A 22,554-nucleotide genomic window follows, 5' to 3' on the forward strand; every position below is an offset into this window, starting at 1 on the left:
TCTAATGACATTGGCACACGTGTGACTCCATCCTGCCATTACTGTGGATGTGAGCTTGTGTATTGCCGTACCCATTCAGTATGACCTGCTCCATGAAATGCGCCTTTGAGCATTTGTGGCTCTGACGTGTCATTTCACTCCCATCTGTAAAGCACACCTGTATAAGCAACTGTGCGACTCTCGTGTTATCACAGGGACTACATACATCATGTACTGGTAATGGTATTGACTCCGTGTGAGGCAGCCATTACATTTCTACCACAGATATGGCCTATATATGACAGGACTATTCGCTTGAGAGTTGTGTCCCTATATTGCTCATCTGCTATCTATTGGGTGTGTTAAGGTTGCTAAAGTAGGATAATCTGATATGTATGTTTGTTTTGGTCTGATTGTAATCCTCATGCACTTCTAAGCTCTAGACTTGTGGGGGAAGAAACCTTGAACCCAATGGGATGGTACTAGAGATGGTAACTGCCTAGGCAGACCTCTTCATTGTCAGAAAGCAATGTAAATCCCATGTATGCCATTGCCCTAGCAGGTACAGTGCAACACAGCTTAGTTGCTGGCTATATCATTTCTCAATTGTTACTTGGGTGCATATCTGATGGAGTGGGAAAATGTCTGCTACCCTTGGCCTAGCTGAATTGAGTGGTTAGGATGGATTGGGTATTGTATGACTTATGAGACGTTGATGTGAATTAAATGTTGTACTTTCTCTCCTGAGGCTGCCCTTTGTAATAGTAGGATGTGTTGTTAGTGCAAAGGCAGTGGTGTTGGTCCGTGTGTGCTAAATGCTTTCATGTATTTACTTTCTGAGATATGTGTTGCCTGGACTTAGGTACGGGTATTCACAATTCTAGAATGGTGTGAGTAAGAGTGGTGTTATCATGTTGTGAAGTCCCACTGGTGAAACTGCATGTGTGGTGGTGTCGTATGTGGACCATGATGTCATATGTGTGTTCCAGAAGTTCATCAGTTGTGACACTGCACTCAGTGCTTGAGTATGGATGTGTAATATGTGCAATATGGGCCATTGTAGCTGCACTTAGATGTATGATTAGTTGTGGTATATATGTATTTGTTGTCTGCAGCTCTTCCTTTGTGATTGGGTCAGACTCATCAAATGCCTATACCCCAGACATGTATTGTTCACATCAGATGTCACCTCTGTTGGTGTCAAACTTGTAGTGGGTAAATCAGTTGAGAGATCTATATTGTCATTACTGTACAGAGTGTTAGGTCAGCCGTGTAATGTGCCAGACAGATGCTGTGTGTTGTGTGAGAAGTCTTCACTGTCATGGATATTTAAGAAGAGACATGGACTGATCAGATGTAACTGTACTGGCCTGATGTGTTTTGTTCAGTCAGCTGCACCTCCATTGGGTGATAGGAGTATGAACAGGTATGTTTTGAATTTAGGGAGTCATTTGTACTTCATCCAGGACATGATGTGCACGGAAACATGGCTTTGGTGGTCATCATGTGGATGACTCAATTCGTGCTGGCCTACTTGGATTTAGATGTAGGCGTGGGGGTTGGCATACAGGGGTGGGTAGTAGTGACATGTTGTGATATGATGTAGGAAATATGTATTGGAGCCTGAGATAGCCTAGCCAGGATATGTATTCTCATAGATGTGCATGTTTACTTTTGTTTATGTGAGGTAAAGGATAACCTTCTCTCGCCCTATCTCTCTCTCTCTCTTTCTTTGTGTGCATCAGCAGGTGATGGTGAAGGAGAAGGAGCACAGGTGAGTGGGGATGCTGCAGGCCATGGGAACCGGAGTGCCTCTACCAGCGACAGCGAGGGACCCAGTGGCATGGAGGGCGAAGGGACTGCAACAGGGTAGACCGGATCCTCCATGTCATCTTTGGAATCCTCCTCCAGTGGACACTCTCTGGTGGTGGCGGACCCTACGGAGGCCAGCCCAGCACCATCTTACTACCACCGCCCTCCCTGTAGCTCCCCACCCAGTTGCCCATGCCCGCTCACCCAAGAGGGTGAGGGTCTCCTTCGTCGCAGGCATGGCTGCCCCTGCCCCAGTCAGCCCTGCTGCCCTCAGTGAGGAGGCTTTTGACACCCTGAGGTCGATCTCCGTGGGTCAGATGACCATTGTGAATGCCCTCCAGGGACTGGCAGCTCAGATCCAGCAGAGGAATGTGTTCCTGGAGGGCATTCACGGTGCACTGGCTGGCCTTCAGAAATCCTTTAAGGCTCTGGCCTCCATACTGACGGTAGCTAGTCACCATTTGTCTACCGTCCCCCTTCCACCTACCTCTTCCCACTCTCAAACCCAATCAAAGCACATAGACATACAAGCATGCATCCACCTCAACACCCAAAGGTTGTGCAGACAAACACAAGCACCACATGACCCACACCGGCATGCACACAAACACTCAACCTGCAGACACACCAGCACTCACTGCCTGCACAGACTACCCCACCACCCCTACTTTCACAGATACTACACCAGGCACACCTGCAGCCGCCACACCAACATTCACGGATCCAGCCACAACTCCTATCTTACCCGTAGTCAGCGCAATATCAGACCTGCAGACATCCACCCCAGTCACCACATCCGCAGATAACACAACCACTGACACCCCCACATGCAGCACATTTTTCATACCTGCAGACACCACCCCAACAGACATTCACTCATTCAGCATGGCATCTCCCAGCACCTCCTCCCCCTCTCCTCTCAAGACACATGAATGCCCACACTCATCCACCCAACAGACACACAGCACCCACAAGCATTCGTCACACGCACATACACCCAAGACATCACCTACAACCACTCCCTCTACCTCCACTCCCAAACCTTTTTGCCATTACCACCCCATGTGTCTAAGGAGCATTTCCTGACTGAATTTTCCCTGTTCCCTACTCCTCTCCCACCCCGTGATACTCCAAGAGGTCTGTGTCCCTCCCAAGTCTAGCCCTTCCACCTCCAAGTCCTCCCCTGCCCACGCTAGTACCCATGCCCCTCCTCCTTACCAAGAAGTCAACCCCCTCCCTTGCCCAAACCCAAAGACCTCCCTCCCATAGCCCAACCCCACTCCCCTGAATCCCCCCAATCCCTGAGGTGCCTGCCTGCTTCCTTGATGCCCCTACTCTGTGGAGGTCATATAGCAGTCAAGAGTCATGTAGGGGCACACAGAAGTGCCATTTGTGCCTTGAGCACTTTGAACTGGCCAATGGCCTTCTCTTTGTACATATTTATTTATTTATTACTATGTGTGTGTGTATGTATGTATATATATATATATATATATATATATTTGTAATTTATTTATTATATCTGGGCCAACCAGTTGTTGGTTCTATTGTAACATATTTGTCCTGCCTTTCTTTCCACATGGCTGTTTTGGCCTTGCCTGCTTTGGTTTGTGTGTGAATGATGTGTGTGTGTGTTGGTTGTGCTAGTTGTTGTGTCTGGGCAGCGTGTGTGGCTGTGGCCATGCCATTTGTCCCACTGTGATGGCTGTGTATTGTGTGTAGGATATGTTTGTGTTTGGAACGTGCATGTATGTTGATAATTTGTATATTGTTTGTGTTGACATGTGTAATGGTGGTGTTGACTGCCCTTGTGTGGTTATTGTGTGTGCATGCTTGTGTGTGGTGATGGTTATGTCAGAAGCGTTGTGTGTTGTGTTAGCGTGGTATAATTTATGCTTCGTTGTATGTCTGTGTGATTGTGTATATTGGTTGTCAGGTGTTGTTAAGTGTTGTATGTATTTAGTGTCATGTGGAGGTGTGCAATGTTAGCTTGCCAAAGTGTTTGTGTTGTTGTATGTTGTGGTGTAGTTGTGTGAGTCAGTTGTGTTGCGTATTGTTGTGTTGGACTGTTCTGGTGCTGTGTGTCTATGGGTTGGTGTGTGTATTGTACGTGTGTGTTGGCCATGGTGTGTGTAGTATGGGTGTGCGTGTGTGTGTGTGTGCATATGAGTGTGTGGTTATGTGTGTGTGTGTGTGTGTGTCACCATCACCTGCCGTCCTGGATATCTATGTTGTGTGTGTGTGCTTTGGGTTTTGCCTACAGTCTCAGGTAGGTGTGTGTACTCACGGTTGTTGTTGTTGTCACAGTCTCTGGTTCCGGAGTCGTTGTGCGAGCAGGAGCAGTGGGAGGACGTACAGGTCAGTTTCCATGGCGGCTCCAGTCCGGTATGTGTTCCTGTAGGTGGGTGTCTCCTTTTATAGAGTTGGTTTCTGCCATGGTTTTCGTGGTAGTGTGACCGCTGCGGAAACTTTGTCAGTGTGCAGCCTCGTAATCTGTCCGGTGGGAACATGGTATTCATCGGCCTGAATGTGGCTACTGCCTTCCGTTGCGGCATGACCGCACTGGCAGTACTGGCAGTGGTTTGGCTGTCTTCTGTTGGGACGACCACCATAGTCAAAATTTGGTGGTCTTCTATGCTGGCTTGTTGGCAGTACGACCGCCGCCGCGAACATGGCTGTCCTGGTACCGCCAAACTCGTAATGACCACCTTTATGTCCCCTATTGTCAGGGTGATGCCTGTATTTTGTTTTTCAAAAGTCCTTACTTTTTCCCTGCTCCCTCTGTGACCAGTGGTAACAGCTTTTTGAGGTTTTCCTTTTCATTTGTGTTCATGGAATATAATGAGGTGTTCCATGTCACTTATGTATCAGGGGCATCTGGGGCACTTTGGTAAAGGGATTTTGGGGATTATAGTATCTGGCAGACTCTGATGCATATATAGGGATATTCCCAGTCTGGATCTCCCTCATTGTACAGGATACAATCTTCAGCATGTGTCCTATTATGTGGATCAAAGGACCCTTCTCCTGGCCATGGGATCATCTGCAGGGCTAGGCCTTCTGTCCACCCTGCTAAATTATCTCTATATGGTACGACATTATACCAACTGTTTTCTCTTTGGGCAACTATCTCACTATGGGTGAGATCATTGCTGCATGAATCCGACTGAACAATCGTCTGTGGTATTGGTTTGTCACATAGCATCAATCCCCCTGTAACCTCACAAGATCCTTTTTTGGGTCATGGCTGACCGGGCGTACCCTGAAACTATAACTGCTTGAGCCCTTGCCTGGGATTTCCTAATGTTAGAAGTGCCCAACTCTCCTTCTCTAGTTGTCTTATTAGTGTGCCATCGGCGACCCCATTGATCTATCTCTATGATCGAGAACAATGAGGGGCCTTTCTCAGGTGCTGATGTTGTATGTTGGGCATCCAGACTCCTGTGAAAGAAGTATTTCACGCATGTCATCTGTGTACCTACATACTGATTCTATTCTTTGGGCCATCTTCTCAAAATTTCCCTAAATTGGTCCTGATATTTAGTATTGCAATGTCCTTCTCTCCCTGTGTCATCTTTTTTTTATCTTCACTTTGTGACATCCATTTCTGACTGTTCTCTGATGTAATTATAACTCTTCCTTTCTCCTATGGCCAAGGTGGCAAATCATCCTCAGTTTTTTAAAGGTCCTTATTCTTTTTTCAAGGTTCTGGCCATCGAGCCATACCAAAAGCCCTATCTACGTAATTATTGCACCTTGCACCATCTGCAATTCTCTGTTGTGAAATAGCCACCTGCTCTTTGACTACCCTTCCTGTTATGTCTCTTTTTTTTTGTAGCAAATGTGACATTGCCGAAGACATATGTGACCAATCGTCATTGTCTCCTGCACCCTGCCCTTCATCTCTAACCTCTTGGGGAGAGGAATTATCTAAATGTTATGGGAACTGTACTTTCAATTTTCCTGAGAACTGAGACTCGCCCTACGTTACGTTGTTTGATAGTGTGTTCTTGGCCTTGATGTCTGTAGGGCAACGCTAGGCTTACCTTCGAGATAGTGAAGGGGTCACAATCTCTGAATTCTCAAATCCCACTGCATCTTCCTATAACTGTGCTAATGGATGAATAACAGGTAAGGTACAAGATGTGTCAGTATTTAAAGAGGTTTTTGAGCTTCTCACAGAATACTCGCCACAAGGCTAAGGCGGCTTCTTGCTTCTGTAACTTAACTCCTGTATATTTACTTTTAAGGTACTTGGTAGTATGTTCTAATATGTTAGCAAAAGATGTCCCTTCCTTTGGCCAGGGGTACATGTGTTTCTGGGTAGCCTTAAACCACTCTTTACAATATTTCTGTAACGTTTTCTGATCTACAGAAAATGTTGTTTCCATATGTTCTAGGGGTGTCACCATAGTCCCTGTGTTTCTAGCGACCTTTTTCACAATAATTGTTTAGCTTTTTAGCTTTTTTACCTATTCACTTGCTATTTTAGTTATTTAAAAGTTTTACTCTATCCTTCACAAGATAGGGAATCCGTCAATTTATTTTTTAGTTATACATTGTGCATCATAACGTTATGACAACATTACTCTGTGGCCACATTTCTGTTTACATGTACATACACACATTCATCACCAACATATTTAAAATATAAACACTTTATTTCTAAAATCAATCACAGTTATTTACTCTAAACTATATACTAGGTTGGTAGCCATTGGTCACTTCCGTGCTCAAAAGAGGGTAACCCTCAAACCATGCACCTGATAAGCTATAGAATGATTTCCAAACATTAAGGCCTTCATTACAACATTGGCGGTAAAAGCCGCTTGCCGCCGTGCAGAAGACCGCCAGTACACCGCGGCGGCGGCGGGAGACCGCCACAGCTATTATGACACACATCACGGAATCCGCCGAAATTCAGACACCCACACAATACCGCCACACCAAAGGTCAGCGATAAACATGCGGAAACATATCCTCCACCTCCACGCCAACAGAAACACGCCCATGCTATTACGACCCACGAATTCACGCAGCGGTCTTTCAACCGCGGTATTCCATTGGCGGTACACACCGCTGCGCTCAAAATACACACACAGCTCCAAAACACCGCCACATTGGACAATTCCAAATACACACACCTGATACACATACACACACCACACCCACACATCCAATACAATATAAAACACACACCCACATCACCCACAAACCCCTACTACCAAACATTCAGAGAGAAGGCCAGAGAGAGAGCACAGAATAGAGAACCCCATCACACAGAGGCACACTACACCATCACCCACACAACATCCACGCACAAAACACCACATACCACTACACTCACCACACTCATGAACACATACACCACCCCACACCTCACACACACCACCCCATGTCACGCCAAAGATACCCCCCTCTTCTCCGAGGAGGAGCTCAGGGTCATGGTGGAGGAAATCATCAGGGTAGAGCCACAGCTATTTGGCTCACAGGTACAGTACACATCCGTAGCCAGGAAGATGGAGCTATGGCAAAGAATAGTCGACAGGGTCAACGCTGTGGGACAGCAACCAAGAAATCGGGAGGACATCAGGAAGAGGCGGAACGACCTACGGGGGAAGGTGCGTTCCATGGTATCCAGGCACAACATCGCGGTACAGCAGACTGGCGGCGGACCCCCACCTCCTCCCCCACAACTAACAACATGGGAGGAGCAAGTCTTGTCCATCTTGCATCCTGAGGGCCTCAGAGGAGTCGTTGGAGGAACGGACACTGGTAAGTAAAATCTTCACTATCATATCCTCCACCCTACCTGCATGACATCACACCCCCCCACCCTCACACCCAAACTCCTCACTAATCTACCCATAACACCAACCACCCATCCCAACCCCAAGACCTGCATGACACAACTAAGCATGGACACCCAGCACTAAAGCATGCCCACTGCACAGACCCACAACACCCCCCAACCATCACCACACAAGCCCCCACACAGGAATGCCTGCACTGGGGTTCACGCACACCCAACCATTGCACACCATGAAACACACACATGCAATAATCATGTACTTATACCCCCGCAGGAACCCGAAGGACCGTCACCACACCAGAGGGTCCAGACAACACCACTCCACCCCCAGAAGAGGCCCACAGTGACGACAGCAGCTCTGCCCTACTGGATCTTGATGACCACCCTCTGGTAACACCAGCACAGCACCCACCCAGCGGGCCCATACCCCCGTCCCCAGGACAGGTCAATCAGCGGTGTGTCCACCACTACAGGGCACCCAGGCTAACCCACCACCCCAACAACAACAGGGACTTGGGGGCAGTGGTAGTGGGCACACAGTCCAGGGGACGGAGGCACAGGAACGTAGGGGAACTGGGAGGGCTGCTGTGCGACAGAGGGAGGACAGGCCAAGAGAACCAACTCTCAACAAGGCCCTCTGCTCCATCATGGGAGCATACCATCACTCCCAGGAGACGATGGCAACGGTCCTGGACAAGTTGCACGAGACCCTGCGTCTGCAGGAGGAGCCGTATTTGGGCTTCAGGGAGGAGCTCAGGACCATCGGCTCCGCCCTGGGCACCATCGTACGGGTGCTGACGGACATTCAAAAGACCTTAAGGGACACCGTGGCACTCCAAGGGGCCCCTGACACTAGCCAGGACGATGAAATGCCCACCACCTCCGCCGGCGCTAGTGGACAGGACGCCCCGCCACAGGACCACCACACCAGCACCCCACCCCCTGCAGACGGACAACCACCACGTAAGCGGTCCCTGAGATCCAGGAACAGGACAGAGCAAGATGGCAAGACCCCCGCCAGGAAATAAGACCACCCTGATTGTCCCCCCACTGTCCCACTTTGTTACCCTGTCCAAATCGGAACTGCCCCAGCTCCACTTCCAATGGCCAGATGTGCAATGTACCTGTGAGACTAATAGACTGGACTCTGCCATGGACATTCTTCCACCATGACCTCTCCCCATTTCACAACCCCCCATCATTTTTATGCACATCAATAAACACCCTTGAAGCCATAATAATATTGGAGTCAGTCAATGATTGTGAACTGTGTATTGTCAATTACAGTCTTAAAAATGGTTACCCATTGGAAGGCCAACATACCAATGTCACACATCACAAGCCTTTCAAGGGTGCAAGCTGTTGACACGTAGGTTACCACATTAGTGAAACTGAAATGGAAGGGGACAACCCAGTTACCAAATAAGGAGTGAATGTAGGTACAGGATAGAGGTAGATGTGTGAAATGTAATATGATGTGAAACATGAAATTGTACTCACCTGTGTCTCACTGAAAATATTGCTGTATGACAGACTCCCTGTTGTCGTTTTCATCTTCATCAGCTTTCTCCTCATCACTGTCCACAGGCTCCACAGGCACATCCGCTGCAACAACACCGTCATCTGGATCATCCTCCTGCAGAAAAGGCACCTGGTGTCGCAATGCCAAGTTATGGAGCATGGAGCAGGCGATGATGATGTCGCACACCTTCTTCGGTGAGTAGAATAGGGACCCACCTGTCATATGGAGGCACCTGAACCTGGCCTTCAGGAGGCCGAAGGTGCGCTTGATCACCCTCCTAGTCCGCCCATGGGCCTCATTGTAGCGTTCCTCTGCCCTGGTCCTGGGATTCCTCACTGGGGTCAGTAGCCACAACAGGTTGGGGTAACCAGAGTCCCCCAGTAGCCATACACGGTGCCTCTGGAGTTTACCCATCATATCAGGGATGCTGCTATTGCGCAGGATGTAGGCGTCATGCACTGAGCCAGGGAACATTGCATTTACTTGCGAGATGTACTGGTCTGCCAAACAGACCATCTGGACATTCATCGAATGATAACTCTTCCTGTTCCTGTACACCTGTTCATTCCTGCGGGGGGAAAAACTACAATGAGACAATCTATCTTAGACAACAATCCAGATCCAACTATGGATTCTATAAAAACATTTGGATTTAGCGAAGAAGATCTAGCTAAATTACTAGACCAACCAAGATCAGGTTCAGGGACATTCATTTCATCTAATCAACCCAAAGAAGGCTGGTTCAAACTACTAGAACTAAAGAAAAAAACTAAACGCACAGAGTTACACGCAGATTATATTCTAGAGTATTTTAGAGCAGGGATCATCCCTACGGGACTAAGAGTAAGAAATATCCCAGGCCTCTTTGTAAAGATTAGACAATTTTTAGAGAAATGGTCCCTGATCGCCAATCGTTGTTCTAGAGATTGGATGATCCTTATAATAGAAACTGCGAAAGAACTAATGGAAACCCTTATGAAAGAAATCCAAGCACTAGAGGAAGAGCTGAAAAAACAAGACTCTGTCCAGGAAGCAAAGAAACAGATAGAGACCATCAATCAAGAACTAGAATCCTTCAACCTATATCTAGTCAAGAGAAAGACAGATAAGCTTAGAAAGGATATCAGATGGTTCACAAAGGAACGAGCATATCCGTACTTGTCAGATCGATACTATGTGAATCAACAACAGAATGTACCAGATCAAGACCGTCAATTTTGGACGAATAAAAAAAATAGTTACCTTCTCAGACACTTCAGAATCTGAAGGGGAAGGAACGTCCAACCAATTCGAACAATACAATACAAGGGGAGGTCCCAATGAAGGCCCTAGTCGTACTAATCATTTTTTATCCAGAGGAGGGAGACCCCGAATGAGATACAAGAACTATCAAAGAGGCAGATTCCAGAATACAGACAATCCGTCACATACCCTACAAACCAGGAGACAACAATATGGGAGGGATTAAAAGCGGTACCAGTTTTCAATCTAAGAACGTCTCCTATTGACACAGATACTGAGTGTCTATTAAAGAAAGGATTGTCATTTATCCCTACTACTTCCATCAACAAATTTGGTCTCCTCTCTGACATTCATGCTTTCTTTCGAAAAATCAGGCTATCTAGATACTTCGAAGATAAAATAGATACCAGAGAATATAATCTATCTGGATTAAAACCCATCTCTACTTTTACTCCCCACCTAGATATGGTGGGCCCAGAAGTTAAGATCTTTGAGAACATAGTATCTAACAAGATTCAATCCTTGCTGAAATTCGTTCCCAAATCCTCCTTCAACTTAAATCATAGTGAATACCAAGCATTGCAAAGATTACAGAAAGACAAACATACTACAGTCAAACCGTGCGATAAAGGAGGAGGTATCGTACTGTTGGATACTGAAACTTATAAATTTAAGATTCAAACTATGTTAAATGAATCAGAATATTACCAGAAAACAGGAAATAATTGGCATGAACGAGTCAGAAAAGAGATAATCAAAATAAGTACTGAAGCTTTAAACAATGGAATCATATGCCAACAGGAATTCCAATACCTAAATCCTACCAAAACCAGGACTCCAGTGTTCTATGGAGTTCCAAAAATACACAAGAACAAGACTGATCCTCCCATGAGACCTATAGTCTCCACGGTAGGGGCACTGACAGAACCTTTATCCAAATATGTGGAGAAATTCTTAAACCCTAGAGTGTCCCAACTACCAGCGTTTATTCGGGACACCACCCATATTATTGCTAAATTAGAAGGTCTCCCTTTTAATCCAACTACGCAATTGCTAGTGACTATGGACATTGAGGCACTATATACAAATATCCCACAGCAAGAGGCATGGTTAGCAGTTGCACGCCTCTTTGAGAAAGAAGGCAATACAGAACATTCTTCCTTCATATTACAGTGTCTCAATATCGTCCTAAGAGAAAACTTTTTTGAATTCAATGGCCAGGTTTATCAGCAGAAGAAAGGAGTCAGTATGGGGGCCGCATGTGCACCTAGTGTAGCCAACATTTATGTAGGCTCCTTTGAGGAAACCTACATTTACAATGAGATGGCACCATTCTACGAAAATGTACAATTTTGGTCACGGTTTATCGATGACATCTTCTTCATCTGGACAGGAGAGGAAGATTCACTAGCAGAATTCAGTCAGTGGATCAACTTGTGTGATCCCAATCTCAAGTTTACCATTCACATCAATAGAAATAAAGTTGAGTTTTTAGACATCTGGATTGGCCATAACAACTCCCAACTTGAAATGTCATTGTTCACTAAACCTACAGCTAGAAACACTATCTTACACTATGACAGCTTTCATCCCACCAGCCAGAAACAAGGGATCCCCTTTAGTCAATTCCTACGGGTCCGTAGGAATTGTTCCAGTCTGAGCGACTATGAATACCATGCAAATATTTTACAACATAAATTTCTTCTACGAGGATATCCCAAAAAATTGATCAGGGACTCCTACAAAAGAGCAAAATACTATAATAGGACTAGCATGTTCGATAGACAAAAGAAAAAATCCACACCCTCTATAATTTGTGTTATCCAACACTCAAACCTAAATGAAAAGATTAGGAAAATAATTCTTGCCAATTGGCATATCCTTAACAGTAATTCTAACCAAACATCATTAGAACGTCCTCTCCTCTCATTTAGGAAAAATCAAAATATCTCGAATAAACTAGTTAGAGCTAGTTTACCCAAAAGTGAGACCTTTTGTCAGAAGTCCATCCATGGTAATCAACCGATTACAGGTAACCACAGATGTGGTAACTGTAAAGCTTGCCCTAGAGCCATCGTGGGCAATGTTTTTTCATGGAAATGTACCAATTTTCAATTATCGGATATGACTAATTGCAAAACAGCTAATTGCATTTATCTAATCAGGTGTCCATGCCCTCTTCCATATGTAGGAGAAACAGGGAGGGAAGTTAAAACTAGAATACTGGAGCATATCTCCAATATTCGCAACGACAGAGAGAGTGCCCCATTGGTTACACACTGGAAAAAACATGGACACAGAATTGAAGATCTTTCCTGGACTGTCCTAGAAAAAATAAAAAATTCCGGACAAATAGATGATCAGAAAATTCGGAAAAAGAGAGAAGTTTTCTGGATATTTACATTAGACAGCTACGAAAAGGGATTGAATGAATATATCCCTTGGGAAAATGCTATTATATAAGTTAAATCTGTATCTGTCAATATTCATATATTGTCCCAGAATTAGTACTTCTAATAAAAAGAATTGTTTAGAATTTTTGCCAGTTTATTTTTGCCCATTGGTGCGCTTATTTATTTATTCTTCATTTTGCTCCCATCTCCATTGTTATTTTTATGTCTATTATTTATTATCATTTTTACCTTTATCTCCACTTCCCCTTATATTCATACTCTTGTCATTACTATGTCTATATATATTTTTTTATCCATCCTTTATCGCTTGTCCTGTTTTTCCCAGTTAACATTCAAGCCAGTAGCAGACATCATGGATTAGAAGACGTCTCTACCAGGTCCCGTCTTGTATTAACACACACATATACCCCGTTAGCTATTATGCCACAGTAGCGTCTCGATTGTAGATTCTAAGGAAGTATTAGAAATAACAAGAATCTGTCAACTCTGCATTATAAGTTTCACTATATCTACACTCGACAGTGTACAATATATCTATTTAAAACGTGTCATACGTTCAGTCACGCCGCTGTCATACCTTCAATATGGCGCCCGCACTAGACCGCCTAACTATCCTACACATCTGCGGTCTAGTGATTCGAAGAACTCCATCTGGCAGCTGTACATAAACGCTCACACGCTGCGGCGGTTGATCTTAGCAGCAGAAGGGAAACAATCGAGCGTCACTATCGGTACGTTCTCTTAATAAATACTTTTTCGTTTTCTAGTTATGTTGTATCCATTTTGCTTTATTGAAAAACATAACCGCTAGATCCATGTGGTCTATAGCACATAGTGAATATTCTATTTTACTCCCTGTCCATTTTTTTCTAATGATAGTTCTGTTCACTATATTTAGATAAACATATCCTGGATTCATCCTTTATATTGTTACAATTCTAAAGATCTCCAACAATCAAATACAAGGATCTAATTCCAACGGCAGCTAACAGCAGATGTACAGGTGAATTCTGGCATTTGCTAACATCAGGAACATTTATTTAGTTACACCATGGACATTTTTGTCTCAATAACCACTGATATATCTATCTATTTTGTGGCTCCTGTCATTTATTTAGCCTATCTCCCGGTCTATCAATTGACATCCGTCCTATAAAGAGATAAAGACAGCTGGGATTACCCCCATTATGAAAAAAAGTTAGAAGAGATCTTTCAAGTAAGATTTTTTTGCATGAGAACTTACTATCTGCATTATTTAACACACATTATGATGCATGTATCCACCAAGGGGAATTAAAGAATGCTGGTAACATAAAGGAAGGCACTATATAGCAATGATTCACTAATCACTGGCTTTGTAAGCAATGCCCATGATGTACTATTATCACCCACTAAAACTTTTGCCAATTCATGTCTTCTAACTAAATGTCTGCAGCATGCAGCACTTTATATTCCATACTCTACTACTAATTCCACCATGTAAAGCACATTCGGACTTTTTGGATACTTATCTTGGGATGATAAAATGTCACCTCTGATCAATATATATTTAAAAATATAGACAGGTGACTCCTAATATGCTAGCACTATCATTCATACAAATTACCATATAATTTTCTTTATTAGAATCCATGACTACACTATCCAGGAACATATTAGAAATCCAAAATTGATTGTATCAGAAGATTTGGCTGCTAAGACTATATCATTATTGAACAGTACCACTGGGAACGGCCCTGATGAAGGTGACTTATTACATCACGAAATACCGAAACGCGCGTAGGCCTTTCGGTCCCTACGGTACCATTCAGATAGAACCACGTTAGCACTATCCTTTGCTCTTATGTATTAGATTATCAATAATGTATTAGAAGTATGTATGTTAATGTATTGTTATCACTAAACATTGTTTTAGCCTCACTGTGATATCAGGATCAACTGTATATATGTTATGTTTCACTAGTCTATAAGATTTCATCTTTTATTCACTGTGTCTAGAGTATGTGTGTGGTATGTCTGATCCAGGTATTTTTGTCTTCCTTTTTTTTAAATGATGTACATAACTAAAAATAAACTTTGTATGATTATATCAGTATTTAATGACAATAATAAAAATAAAAAACGTTTATAAAACCACATAATGGGACTATTTTATCTGTAATTAATAACAAGAACATAGCAGTCCGATATCATGTGTATACAATCAGCTTGTTATATTTAGTCAATATTATCCTTAACTTTATTGTTGTCTGTGAAGATCATAGTATCTTCATGCGCAGTTGAGTCGCTCTCATTGTAGTTTTTCCTACATTGGTTTATTCCCTGTCTGAGCTACACTCATTAGTACAGGGAATCCCCTTATAACTAATTACCCATTCCTGCGGGGGGACCAGAGCTACATGAGTCCCATCAATGGCACCTAGGACGTTGGGGATATGTCCAAGGGCATAGATGTCACCTTTCACTGTTGGCAAATCCGCCACCTCAGGGAAAATAATGTATCTCCTTACGTGTTTCAGCAGGGCAGACAACACTCTGGACAAGACGTTGGAAAACATAGGCTGGGACATCCCTGATGCCATGGCCACTGTTGTCTGAAAAGACCCACTTGCAAGGAAATGGAGCACTGACAGCACCTGCACGTCAGGGGGGATTCCAGTCGGATGGCGGATTGGTGACATCAGGTCTGACTCCAACTGGGTACACAGTTCCTGGATTGTGGCACGGTCAAACCGATAGGTCACGATGACATGTCGCTCTTCCATTGTCAACAGGTCCACCAGCGGTCGGTACACAGGCGGATTCCGCCATCTTCCAATATGTCCCAGCTGACGGTGCCTAAGAAGGACAACAGCGAAGAAACTGTCAGCATTCCTCCAGGTATGTACCCACAGTCACACACAAGACTACAACAGACGATTAACCCATCCGGGAAAGGTTTTGAGTGTAGGCCTCGGTATGTGTGACGCAGTAGTAATTGAAGCCATGTGGGCTCCTGAAATGGCGGCTGCCTGACCTCTAAACTGGGACAATGGAATTGTGGGGTAACAGCGCTGGCGTTGGACACCGTCGCGGTAGGCGGTCGTAGAGCACGGCGCAATGCTGCATTGGTTAACATTGGACCCTATGGGTCCCAAGAGCCAATGAACAGGTGCGCTGGCGGAGATGATGCGCACCGCCGCGGACGTCACCACCATTTTCTATCTCTTCAATCACTAGATACCTGACCTTCGACAGGAGAGGACCTACACTGCTAGTGCTGCTGTGACCTCGGTCTGGAAGCGACGATGGCTGCTGCGTCTGGGGAAAGGGCCCCTGCCTTCATTGCACAGGAGTTAGAGAAACTTGTGGATGGGGTCCTCCCCCAGTATACGCTACTCTACGGTCCTCCAGACCAACAGGTCAGTACACAGGGAGCACGTTGTATGGGCTAGGCCTGGGTGGAGAGGGCTGGGTGGATGAGGGAAGGGGGCAGAGTACATAGAAGTCATGCATGGGGATGAATGGGCCACAGGGATGGAGTTGGGAGGGGGCCAATTACAACGACGGTGCTGTAGGTAATGACCCTTCCTCTTTCCTTGTGCATGTCATGTAGGTCAGCGCCCACCAGAAGAGGGACATTTGGGGTGCCATCGCCAAGGAAGTCCGGACCCTGGGGGCCCACCAGAGACGGGGCACCCACTGCCGGAAGAGATGGGAGGACATTCGCCGCTGCAGCAAGAAGACGGCGGAGGCTCAGCTGGGGATGGCCTCCCAACGTGGGAGGGGTGCCCGTCGCACCATGACCCCCTGATGTTCCGGATCCTGGCGGTGGCCTAACCGGAGTTGGATGGGCGCTTAAGGACATCACAGCAGACACAAGGGGGTGAGTACAACCTCATCCTATGGACTTTGCGTGCAGTGGAGCTGTTTGGGTGGGGGTGGTGGGCTGTGGCTGTCCCTAGGCCAGGGCGAGTTAGGTATGCAAGGCCCCTCCGTTATGTACGCCATGTGGCACTCTACCCAAGCTAAAAAAAAAAAAGACTAATTGATGTATAGTTGCCCCTTTGCCATCCATGTGTGCAGATTTCCACCATTGCCATGTAGGGCATATCCCAGAAATTGCATGTGCAGAGGGCAGGAGCACGGCGTAATGCAGGGGGCTGCTGCGTTTGTCTTGTCCGCCAACGGTAGCGGTATGCCATGCACTAAAACTCTCTTTCTTCTGTCTCCCCCCTTTTTCTGCTCTCCCTGTCCTTCTGTACATCAGCATCAACAGGCGGAGGTACAGTGGCACCGGAGCACAAGGGAGCTGCATCCCACATGGCCATGGAGGGCCACACCACAGACTCTGAATGCACCAGTGGGACGGAGGGCGAGGGGAGCTTCACGTCGGCCACAGGATCACCAAACAGCGACACGGACTCGTCCGCCGATGGAAGCTCCCCTGTGGTGGCGGCACCATCTGTGCGCCCCACTTCTACAGGTACAGCCGCCACCTCCCCTACCAGTTCCGCCCTCCCAGCAGCCCCTCAGCATTCGCCCCGTACCCGCTCACCCAGGAGGGTGGGCATCACCTTCGCCCCAGGCACCTCAGGCCCTGCCCCAGTCACCCCTGCTGCCCTCAGTAAGGAGGCCATTGACCTCCTCAGGTCACTCACTGTTGGGCAGTCTACCATTGTGAATGCCATCCAGGGTGTAGAACGAGAGTTGAAACACGGTAATGCATTCCTGAAAGGCATTCATTCTGGTCAGGCTGTCCTTCAGCGAACCTTGCAATCTCTGGCCTCAACACTGATGGCAGCCATTGTCCCTGTGTCCAGCCTCCTCCCTCTAACTTCCTCCACCCAGACCCAATCCCCTGTACCCCAGCCCATCCCAAGCACACCTACAGACCAGCATGCACACAAGTAGCTCAAGCAAACATAGGCACCACACACACCACAGGCACTCACACAAGCATCAGACCATCTTCTCCCTCCTCCCTCCCAGTGTCGTCTACACACACACCTGCATGCACCTCATCTACAGGCACTAGGACTCGCATCAGGACACCCAGCACCACAAGCCGCTCACCTGCACTCACCACCTCCACTGCCATATACACGTCCCCTGTGTCCTCTCTGTGTGTCTGTGACGCCCCCTCCCAAAGTACACAAACGCCGGCAATCACTCACCCAACATCCATCCACCTCACGACAGCCTCCAGTACCTGCACCCAAAACAGCTAAAGTGACACCTCCTACAACCACCTCCTCTTCCTCCACTCCCAGATCCCCCTCCAGCTACCCATCCCAGTGTACGTCAGAAACTGTCCCTATGTCAAATTGACCTTTTTGCCCCCACCCCCCCCTCCTATTTATCAGTCCCTTCGTAGCACCTCAGCCAAAAAGCCCCCAGTACCAGTGGTGCGTGTTCCAGGTTTTTGGAGTGCCCCGTCCACCAGGGCAGGCAGTAGGACCCGGAGCCAAGGCACTGTCAGCCCACCCCCTGTAAAGGCTCCGAAATTGGAGAGTGGATAACGGGACCGTGTCAAGACTCCTGGTGGGACACAAAGTGAAATGGGATCCAAGGTGATTGGTGAGTCATCTGTAACTCCAAAGAAGGTGGGGAAGGTCCCGAGGAAGTCTCCCCAACCTGTTGTGAGTGTCACGGCGGAGAAGTGCGCCATCATTTCAGGCGGTCCAGACACAACCGCCAGCACCGTTGTTACTGGTCCAGAGACCACCGCCAGAGTCATAGCCCAGGAGGGCCCAAGTATCGTCACTGGTCCAAAGACCACCGCCAGAGTCATAGCTCAGGAGGGCCCAAGTATCATTACTGGTCCAGAGACCACCGCCAGAGTCAGCTCAGGAGGGCCCAAGTATCATTACTGGTCCAGAGACCACCGCCAGAGTCATAGCCCAGGAGGGCCCAAGTATCGTCACTGGTCCAGAGACCACCGCCAGAGTCATAGCCCAGGAGGGCCCAAGTTTCGTCACTGGTCAGGAGACCACCGCCGGAGTCACAGCCAGTATCGTTACTGGTCAGGAGACCACCGCCAGAGTCATAGCCCAGGAGGGCCCAAGTATCGTCAGTGGTCCAGAGACCACCGCCAGAGTCATAGCCCAGGAGGGGTCAAGTACCGTTACTGGTCAGGAGACCACCGCCAGAGTCACAGCCCAGGAGGGCTCAGGTATCGTTACTAGTCAGGAGACCATCGCCAGAGTCATAGCCCAGGAGGGCCCAAGTATCGTCAGTGGTCCAGAGACCACCGCCAGAGTCATAGCCCAGGAGGGCCCAAGTATCGTTACTGGTCCAGAGACCACCGCCAGAGTCATAGCCCAGGAGGGCCCAAGTATCGTTACTGGTCCAGAGACCACCGCCAGAGTCATAGCCCAGGAGGGCCCAAGTATCGTCACTGGTCCAGAGACCACCGCCAGAGTCATAGCCCAGGAGGGCTCAAGTATCGTTACTGGTCAGGAGGCCACCGCCAGAGTCACAGCCCAGGAGAGCTCAAGTATCGTTACTGGTCCTGAGACCACCGCCGGAGTCACAGCCCAGGAGGGTCCAGAATCCCACAGCCCCGCTGGGCAATGATGGAACGTCATGCCACACACCAATGTCCAGTGTGGAGTTCGTCATGCCACACACCAATGTCCAGTGTGGAGTTCGTCATGCCACACACCAATGTCCAGTGTGGAGTTCGTCATGCCACACACCAATGTCCAGTGTGGAGTTCGTCATGCCATATGGAGTTAGTCATGCCACACACCAATGTCCAGTGTGGAGTTCGTCATGCCACACACCAATGTCCAGTGTGGAGTTCGTCATGCCACACACCAATGTCCAGTGTGGAGTTCGTCATGCCATACACCAATGTCCAGTGTGGAGTTCGTCATGCCACACAACAATGTCCAGTGTGGAGTTCGTCATGCCACACACCAGTGAACAGGCCAAAGACTGCCATACCAAAGCACCGCTGAACAGGCCAAAGACTGCCATGGCAAAGCACCGCTGAACAGGCCAAAGACTGCCATGGCAAAGCACCGCTGAACAGGCCAAAGACTGCCATGGCAAAGCACCGCTGAACAGGGCAAAGACTGCCATGGCAAAGCACCGCTGAACAGGGCAAAGACTGCCATGGCAAAGCACCGCTGAACAGGGCAAAGACTGCCATGGCAAAGCACCGCTGAACAGGGCAAAGACTGCCATGGTGAAGACCGCTGAACAGGCCAAAGACTGCCATGGCAAAGCACCGCTGAACAGGGCAAAGACCGCCATGGCAAAGCACCGCTGAACAGGCCAAAGACTGCCATGGCAAAGCACCGCTGAACAGGCCAAAGACCGCCATGGTGAAGACCGCTGAACAGGGCAAAGACTGCCATGGCAAAGCACTGCTGAACAGGCCAAAGACTGCCATGGCAAAGCACCACTGAACAGGGCAAATACCGCCTTGGTGAAGACCGCTGAACAGGGCAAAGACTACCATGGCAAAGCACCGCTGAACAGGCCAAAGACTGCCATGGCAAAGCACCGCTGAACAGGCCAAAGTCTGCCATGGCAAAGCACCGCTGAACAGGGCAAAGACCGCCCTGGCAAAGCACCGCTGAACAGGGCAAAGACTGTGTAGGTATGAATAGTCCGGCACATCAGGCATCGTTCTCCCATGTGCATCTGGGACAGGGACAGGACATGTACTTTCACGGGGAGACTCATCCAGTATGGGCACCAGTCCCACCCAGTACCAGTAGAGAACTGCATCTACTTGCGAAGATGTGTGTTTGCACTCCCCAGGATGGCACAGTGGGCAAGCCACCCACTGTAGAGACTTGAGAGACTGTGGCTTTGCACTCCCCAGGATGGCACAGTGGGCAACCCACCCACTGTATAGACTTGAGAGACTGTGGCTTTGCACTCCCCAGGATGGCACAGTGGACAACCCACCCACTGTATAGACTTGAGAGACTGTGGCTTTGCACTCCCCAGGATACATCAATGGGCATGGTGCCCCGTCGTGGATCTGGCTTCGCATTCATCTGGCTGAGGTGCCCCCACTTCCCTTCCCCCAGAGGTGCCTGTATTGTTTCTATCTGATGCCCCGGCAGTGTTCTCTCGGATTTTGGTCGGGTATCTATTGTGGGCCTCGCCCATGCATTTTTGGACTGTTTGTGCACGGACATTGTTGTGTACATATCTGCACTACTTCTTGTATTGTACATTTATTTTTCACCAATTTCGTGATATGTATCAGTTTATTTTTTTATGGGTAGTATATTGTCACAATACAGAGTTTGACCGCAATTCGCTTTGTCTTTGCATTCTTCCGGGGGGATTGTGGGTTGTTACTGTGATTTTTGTGACTGCATTGGTGTGTATGTTGTGATATGCGAGGGTGGGGGTGTTTGGTGGGTGTCCCCGTAACTTTTGCCCCCCCCTCCCTCGTGTCATAGGTGCAGTACTCACCGGTATCTTCTGCGCGTACGGCGCTGTTGGTCGTAGATGAGCAGGAATGCAAGGGCTGGGAGTATTTGTAGTTCCGGCTCCATGGTGTCCTCGTTCTTCGTGGGATGTGTTGAGGTGAGCGTTTTCCCATTGCAAAAGCTGTTTCCGCCTTGTTTTTATCCACGGGGAATCCGCCCCGGAAAAGGTGGCGGATTGGTGTGTTGTGATAGTTTGGGTGGTACATTGTCTTCCGCCTGTCTGTTGGCGGTGACCGCCGCGCTGCTTGTCTGTACCGCCGTGGCGGGCGGTCTGTTAAAGTGGCTGTCTTTGTTGGCGGTTTCCGCCAGGGTCGTAATTCCCTTTTTTTGTCCGCCGGCCTGTTTGCGGTATTACCGCAGCTTTAACACCGTCCGCCAGGGTTGTAATGACCACCTAAGTCTGGGACAGTGATTCCAGTGTTCCTACTGGATGTAAAGTGTAGTGACATCAGCCTTTCAGTCACCCCTGTGTGTTAAAATATTAGAACACATATTGGGCTCCCAACTTTGAATCACCCTCACTTGACCACTTTCAACTTTATATTTACAATGTAGCCTCTTCACCTAATATTGTACAATGTTCATACACAATCTTACACCCTATTAACATTTCATCCACTCTTACTATTGCCAAGGAAACAAGCTATATAATAGTCGAAAGGTAATACATAATACAGAGAGAGATCTTATATTCTACATACCTTATGATTTCCCTCCTCTAGAGGACTTGCAAGTGAAGTTAAAAAGATTGCAGGGGAAAGAAACTGAAAGTAAAGCTGTTAGATGTAGACAGTCCTATAAGAGAGGCAGTAAAGGCTGGTTCTAGGTAACAGCTGTTGCTGGCTGATGGTCAAATTGAAACAATTTGTAACAGTTTGGTGTTCCAATGAACTCAACCTCAAGTAGTAGTCATGTAAAAAGCTTCCTTTTCATTTTTGCACAATAAATATCTGAGTGCTCTTGTTTATGGTACTGCCTTAACTACTTTAAAGGCAGGAGTAATAGGGGCAGTGCCAGAGGTTGCAAGAAGAAAGCCTGGTGATGCTATAGCGACCCCTGGAATAACCCGAAATGATATCTGTGCTTGCATTTCCTAGATTCTCCTTGGGTGGAATCATGGCACACCACTAAAACAGAGAGGAAAAAACCTCGATCTAAAGTAGAAGCACAATGTCTATATTAAAGTAATATTACTTTCAACTTTGATTTCTGATAAGAAAATAAAGAATTTGGTTCACTACCAATGTGCATGGCCTCCAACAGTGTGAAGTGCAGTGGGTGGGGCGCATGGTCTGGCCTGATGCTGTTGCCAGACCCCACTGTGCACAGCCT

General features: G+C 47.3%; 1 protein-coding gene across 3 annotated transcripts in view; it reads left to right on the plus strand.

Moving 5' to 3' along the window:
• The window catches only part of TYSND1 (trypsin like peroxisomal matrix peptidase 1), a 277,196-nt gene that overhangs the window by 94,199 nt on the left and 160,443 nt on the right, over positions 1-22,554 (plus strand). For 2 of the 3 annotated variants that reach the window (XM_069240381.1, XM_069240379.1), the window contains exon 3: positions 9,191-9,319. The exons of the other annotated variant lie outside the window; for it this stretch is intronic. In XM_069240381.1, the coding sequence (XP_069096482.1) occupies positions 9,191-9,319 (129 nt within the window). The remainder of the gene's footprint in view (positions 1-9,190; positions 9,320-22,554) is intronic. 3 annotated transcript variants of the gene reach the window in all.

Source organism: Pleurodeles waltl, chromosome 6 (genome assembly GCF_031143425.1).
Source record: "Pleurodeles waltl isolate 20211129_DDA chromosome 6, aPleWal1.hap1.20221129, whole genome shotgun sequence".
In the NCBI taxonomy this organism is placed as follows: Eukaryota; Metazoa; Chordata; class Amphibia; order Caudata; family Salamandridae; genus Pleurodeles; species Pleurodeles waltl.